This window comes from Mus pahari, chromosome 22, assembly GCF_900095145.1.
Source record: "Mus pahari chromosome 22, PAHARI_EIJ_v1.1, whole genome shotgun sequence".
NCBI lineage: Eukaryota > Metazoa > Chordata > Mammalia > Rodentia > Muridae > Mus > Mus pahari.
In genome coordinates, this window is record NC_034611.1 from 12150367 (window position 1) to 12157075 (window position 6709).

Genomic DNA, 6709 nt, shown 5'->3' on the forward strand with positions numbered 1-6709 from the left:
GTCTCTTTTATCTTAAGAGTCCGCCGGGGGCTGTCTCCGTGATGACAGCCCGCTCTCCCCTTTCCGCCCTCATGAACTTGCTCTCCACAGACTACGGATCTGCTTGAGTGCCCACGGATCCTGTGCAATTGGACTTGAGTGTCCTTTAACAGGCTCTGGCCATCAGAACACCAAAACCACAAAACCTTCGAGAAATCAACCGCTCACCCCGAGGCTCGCTGTGAGAGTGGTTTCAACCCTCCCACTTCGGAGTCACAGTTGATCACCAACCCGCTTGCTACAGGCCCCAAGTGGTTGCGGGCACAGCTTCTTGTTACATTAGTCGTTTCCCTGCCCCAACCTTTCGAGCCTCGGGTCTACCTTGGGGATGTGGCTTAGGCAGTAGCCACCTAGAAATCCTGCTCTGTTTGAGTGTGACACCGCTGCGGGCCACAGCAGACAGGCGTGCCAGGCTTCTAGTCCAGATACCCACCCCCACTCCAGTAAATCTCTTGTGTTGAGGTTGCTTCCCTCAACCGCAGGAAACCGCTCCGGATGTTTGCTTCTTTACTTGTGGCATTTGTGGCTGGCTTTGATAACGTCGCGAGCTCGGCTTCCAACACCCATTTAGTGAAGAAACTGAAATATGGTCCACTCACACTGCTGGCGGGTCTGAAGTGCGGTTGCCCCCAACACTCCTCCCAAAGTATCTATCAAGAGAGTGGTCAGCAGAAGTTAGATCTAGGTAAGAGGACGGGAAGGGGGACTAGTCTTGGGAAAGCGCCACATTTCCTGATAGATTTGTTAAGTAAAGTGCTACCTAGTGACTGCAGCGGAGACTGTTTTAAGGAACGGTGAAGAGCCCAAATGCGGTCGCTCGGACGCCTAGTGTGTTTGTGCTTTCCCTCAAAAAGATCAGTAATCTTCAGGGATGCGTGTAAATAACGCTGCCTCCCCATCCATGGGCTTTCTTTCTAACCACTTTTCTCAGTATGCTGGGTTTCTTTCACAGAGCACGAACAGAACGAGGTACCCAGGTGAAATGGTGTAAATTCATTTTCTAAACCTACACCTGAATTCTATTTCTGTTGTCTCTTAGCTTTCAGAGAAATCAACCAAGACAGGGAAGACAGAGAAAATGCATTCTGGACCCGTTTCTGTTTTTAATCGTCATTTCAAACAAAACCCGTAGTTTATTTAAAAAAAAAATCACGGAAAGAGAAATTTCGGCCCTGAGATCTTTGAAAAGATGTCCATTACTAGATACAAAAGAGAAGAGTCAATGTGGAGGTGAGGGCCCGCGTCCTTGCTTCTGAGAGGCAGGAGAGCTACATGGGGAGACTGTCTCAAAACAAACAACAGAAGAGATAGAATTTTTTTTTCTTAAAGAGCACCTGGCTAGAGAATTGATTTGTATTATTGCTATCTCCACGCTTATAGTTTTCTTGATTAAACATCTAAAATACATTTTTTGTTTTACTTTCAAGTCAATGTTTTTCAGAAAAAATATAAAGCTTTGAGGAAGAGCACTTTATCATTTTCTTTGATTTCTTAAAGCAGATTTAATTTTACCCCCTTTGGATGAATCTTACAGACCTGGAGCTTTACTACTACTGCTGATCTCTGTGCATATCCTCCAGCTTTAAATGGGAGGGAGGGTCACCACTGCTTTGTAATATAACAAATCAGAGAAAGGCTGGCTTCTCTATGAGGTCTTTGGAGACAAAGTAGTTCCAGAAACTGCAGACCAGGAGCTAGCAAAAGCTCTGTGCTTTTTTGGAACCTCCAGTAAGCCAGATTTGGTCTCTGAAATAACACACAGGCAAGCCACAGCATGTCACCTCATGGATTCCAAGTAAGTAATACTTTCCAATCAGCTGTTCACAGTAAAGAAAGTCTGTTTTGGAAACTGACATGTTGAGTCCTTCCTTCCTTCCTTCCTTCCTTCCTTCCTTCCTTCCTTCCTTCCTTCCTTCCTTTCTTCCTCTCCTTCAAGACAGGGTTGCATGTAGCCCAGGCTGGCCTCTAATTCCATATGTAGCTGAGGATGATCATGTATTTTTCTGCCCCCACATCTCAAGTGCTGGAATTACAGAATCACAGGCACTAGGCATCTCATAGACTGTCTTTTCTGCGTAATCGTGCTAGATGAGCATTCTAACTGAGCTCGATCAACATTCCTTTGAGATTTTCTACCTTAAAACTAAGCAAGGATGACTGTTGGATCTGGTAGAAAACAACACAAACATGCAACCAAACTCAAATGTAACACAGAGCTTTTGGAGCTTCTGGCCTGAAGAAGGGCTGCTAAGTGTGCATAACACTCTCCCAGTGTCTGCCTTAGCATGCGAGTTTCCCTTTCCTCTCCTAGAAGATATAATACTGCCCTTGAAAAAGACTTCGTTAGGGACTAAATGAGTTTGCTAATATTTGGAGGGTGCTGAGTGGTTGCTGGGATAAGCATTACAGGAAGGCATGTTTTGAAGCCCATGGGAAAGTACTTTCAGGTTTAAAATAAATTTAAGGGTGGTCAGCTTTTCATTCCAGTCTTAAGAAAATGTTGTAACCATCCGTCAGGGTAACCTTCTTAAAAGCTATAGATTTGCTGCTTAAATGGACTGATCCTTTTCCTTGGACAAACACCACAGTGCTGCTGTCTTTGCACTTTATTTTATATTTTAATTTTGTGGTGTTTGGGATGTTGCCTCTCGCAAGTCTTTAGAAATAAAACCAGATCTTGACTCTTTTGCCGAACACGCAAGAGGAGCTTTCGTTGTATATTTTTTGTTTCATACTGAAATTCCTCAGGGTTGACTTGAGCTCTTATTGAGTAGTGAAAAAATCAGTGCTATAGCATTTTATATTAAACTTTGTTTTATTACAATTTGTTATTTCTTGGACATTTTTATTATAATATAAGCATGATGGATGAGTTCTTGGGAGAAGAACAGGATTTTTTTTTCTCTGAAAACCCATGAGAAGTTAATTACCTTCGGTAATAATTTTTTTAAAAGAATGGAATAAATACCTATACCTAGTATGTTGATGTGAACAAACTTGGGCTAGTTCTTCAATCTTCCGTTACAGTGAGCAGCACCTCCAGACATCTGAATTTCAGCTGTCCTCTTTCCCCAAGAGGTCTTGGCGCCAGAGCCCGGCTCCAGCCAGATTTCCCCCCCCTGGCAGGTGTAGCCCGAATACTGCCGGGGGAGGGGAAAGGGGCGGGTGTAGGACTTGGGACTCGGACCACCGGCTGGGCGGGGGCCTAAGGACTAGGGTCCGGCCCGCCCCCGCCTCGCCATTGGCCACGTCCTTAAAGAAAAGGGCCCGCGGCCCAGGGGACACCCGCAGTGTCACTGGATAGATCTCCAGCGCGGGTTACGCGAAGGGTTAGGTCTACCGGGAGAGCAGCGGGAGGGTCGCACCGGCTCAGCTTTACGAGTTCCTCTGGGTATCTCCAGGCTAGCTTCCGATCCCTGCCTCAGGGTCGGAGGAAGCGGCGTGTACCGTGGCCTTAGCAGAGCGCGGGGTTGGTCTGGAGAGCCATGAGCAGCCCGGATGCGGGATACGCCAGTGACGACCAGAGCCAGCCCCGGAGCGCGCAGCCCGCGGTGATGGCAGGGTTGGGCCCCTGTCCCTGGGCCGAGTCCCTGAGCCCCCTCGGGGACGTAAAGGTGAAAGGCGAGGTGGTGACGAGTAGCGGGGCGCCAGCCGGGACCTCGGGCCGAGCCAAAGCGGAGTCTCGCATCCGGCGGCCTATGAACGCCTTTATGGTTTGGGCCAAAGACGAACGCAAGCGGCTGGCACAGCAGAACCCGGATCTGCACAACGCAGAGCTGAGCAAGATGCTAGGTGAGTCGGACCAGGGGGATCCAGGGCACCGGCGCACTCCAGAGAATCTTCGAGTCACCTCCTTGAGCCAAGAGGTGTCTTGCGACCCACACAACCGGTGTGCTGTAGACTCAATCCCTTCCTCCAGCTCCCTCTCTCGCCAAAGTACCTCTTGGCTCTGGTCTTTGGGCCCTAGGAGCGAATGTAAGTTTCTCAGCATTTCAGAGAGGTAACCCACACAGCCCTGGCTCGACCCCCTTCCCAGACCAGGGGACTTTGGCAGTTTTTCGAATTAAGGGGAGAAAGGTAAGGGAGGAAGCCCCTTCTAGGCGTCCTGTAAGGCGCGATCTAACACTTTCATCCGAATACGACCCGGCTTCTCGCCTGCTCGCTCAGTGAGAAGTTGCACAGGAGAGGGGCCAGGGTGCGGGAGCTCACCCGGGGTAATCCTGCGCGCCTCTCCACCTTCCCTGCAGGAAAATCCTGGAAGGCGTTGACCTTGGCAGAGAAGCGGCCCTTCGTGGAAGAGGCCGAGCGGCTGCGCGTGCAGCATATGCAGGACCACCCCAACTATAAGTACCGGCCGCGGCGGCGCAAGCAGGTGAAGCGCATGAAGCGGGTGGAGGGAGGCTTCCTGCACGCTCTCGCCGAGCCTCAGGCCGGCGCGCTTGGGCCCGAGGGCGGCCGCGTGGCCATGGATGGCCTGGGTCTGCCTTTCCCGGAGCCGGGCTATCCGGCCGGCCCTCCGCTGATGTCTCCGCACATGGGCGCCCACTACCGCGACTGTCAGGGACTGGGCGCGCCCGCGCTCGACGGCTACCCTCTGCCCACTCCGGACACATCCCCGCTGGAGGGCGTGGAGCAGGACCCAGCTTTCTTTGCAGCCCCGCTGCCAGGGGACTGCCCGGCGGCTGGCACCTACACTTACGCTCCTGTCTCGGACTATGCCATGCCCTTAGAGCCGCCCGCTGGCCCCATGCGAGTGGGGCCGGACCCCTCAGGCCCTGCGATGCCGGGGGTCCTGGCGCCCCCCAGCGCTCTGCACCTGTACTACGGCGCGATGGGCTCACCGGCCGCAAGCGCCGGGCGCGGTTTCCACGCGCAACCCCAGCAGCCGCTGCAACCGCAGGCGCCGCCGCCGCCACCGCAGCAGCAGCACCCGGCGCATGGTCCCGGGCAACCTTCGCCTCCTCCCGAGGCTCTGCCCTGCCGGGATGGCACGGAACCCAACCAGCCCACTGAGCTCCTAGGGGAGGTGGACCGCACGGAATTCGAACAGTATCTGCACTTTGTGTATAAGCCCGAGATGGGTCTTCCCTACCAGGGACACGACTGCGGAGCGAACCTCTCAGACAGCCACGGAGCCATTTCCTCCGTGGTGTCCGACGCTAGCTCAGCTGTCTACTACTGCAACTACCCTGACATTTGACGGTTGCCTACTCGTCCTGAGGGCCAGAAGCAGTGTTACACACTTCCTGGAAACGCCAAGGAAATCCTTAGCGTCAAGCTGTTTTGTTTTTAAGTTGCCTTGGCATATAATTTATGGTAATTTATTTTGTCTGCCACTTGAACAGTTGAGGGACTACATGAGATTTTTTTTGTTTGAAATGCCCTGAGGGACTTGCTCCCCACAATCACTGTCCAGTTTTAGCCAGTTATGAATATCTCACCGACTTAGTCCATTTCATGAAAATGTATTGATCTAAAGAAATTTTATCATGCGTGTTTTCTCGATCTTAAATAAATCCTGGAATCTTTTAAAACTCTTCTATCACATCGGTGTTATCAAATTAAAGATCAACAGTAAGTAGTCTACAATTAGAAGTGTATACTTAATTGTAAAATTCCATTTTTCTTACAATGGTAACAAAATGCATTTAAGAAACCCTAAACACAAACAGCGGGGTGTTCAAATGTGATATAATTGTTCTGAGAAAAATTCTCACAGAATGAACTTGCTATGTACATTCCAAATATTGGTTTCTAAAAATGACACTGTAAATGTTTTTAATTCTGTACACTTTAATGAGGCTGTTCAAAAAAAAATTTCGGCTTTTCAGTCATCCGGATACCTGCCGAAAGAGCTTTTCAGATGTAACTGTTTCTTGTCTTTTCTTCCAAAGTCTTGATCCCATGTCCCACAAAATTTGCCTTAAATTCCCACATTTTTAGAGTCAGAGAAACTAATCAAAATAAAGTCTGTGTTGCGACTGTTAGTGAACTTCGGTATGTAATTTCAACCGTGTATCTTGCTATAGCTAGCAAGTGTAGGCGGTTGTGTTCCCTCATTTTGCAGGTTTCAGGCTCAAGATTCTCCTAGAGTGATTTGTGTGTGGTGTGCTTTACAGGTGAAGACACAAAACAGCATCCATCTTATTTTGAAGAAACAGGCACAAGGCTTAGCCCCTGCAAATCTGCTGTGCTGACTGCTGCCGTCCACATGGCCACCATGGGAACTGCTGGGTTGTGGGCTTTTCCTGTGCCAGGTGTTTCCTTAGTGTCATTCTGCACAGTTTGGGTCTGAGCAAGCCTCCCAGTTGGGCGCTATTCTCTCATTTTCCAGTCCCCATACATGTTGGTGACTGAAGCCACAGCTTCAGCAAGGGAGATAAGAGAACCACCTTTGAGCTGCAAACCCAGCCCAGTTGCTAACTCCTAATGTATTTACAGAGTCTCTCTGTGTAGAGGGCATAGGTGGGCACTAGAATTCACATTCTGGTCAACATGTAAGATATTTAGACGGTGGATTTGAAGGGTTCCACGGAAATGTCAGTGTAACATTTTTAAGGGGGGATTCCCGATTACTAGGCACAGAAGGGTAGAAATTTTCAGTTGACAAAAGGTTGAACCTACTTTGTTGGACATTCTAGTGACTATAATCATTTTAAAATGTCTATTT

At 49.5% G+C, this 6709-nt stretch overlaps 1 protein-coding gene across 3 annotated transcripts; it reads left to right on the forward strand.

Annotated features, from left to right (window-relative positions):
- The first annotated feature begins 624 nt into the window (after nucleotides 1-624).
- On the forward strand, nucleotides 625-6012 carry Sox17 (SRY-box transcription factor 17). 3 transcript variants are annotated; one of them, XM_029533224.1, is made up of 4 exons: nucleotides 654-724; nucleotides 1574-1834; nucleotides 3441-3831; nucleotides 4287-6012. In XM_029533224.1, exons 3-4 carry the CDS (start codon nucleotides 3525-3527, stop codon nucleotides 5237-5239), a joined length of 1260 nt encoding a protein of 419 aa, XP_029389084.1. In that variant the 5' UTR covers nucleotides 654-724; nucleotides 1574-1834; nucleotides 3441-3524; the 3' UTR covers nucleotides 5240-6012. The 3 variants fall into 3 exon arrangements, with proteins under 3 accessions (XP_029389085.1, XP_029389084.1, XP_021078014.1); XM_021222355.2 differs by lacking the exon at nucleotides 654-724 and having other exon boundaries at nucleotides 1495-1834; XM_029533225.1 differs by lacking the exons at nucleotides 1574-1834; nucleotides 3441-3831 and having other exon boundaries at nucleotides 625-724.
- Nucleotides 6013-6709: the final 697 nt, after the last annotated feature.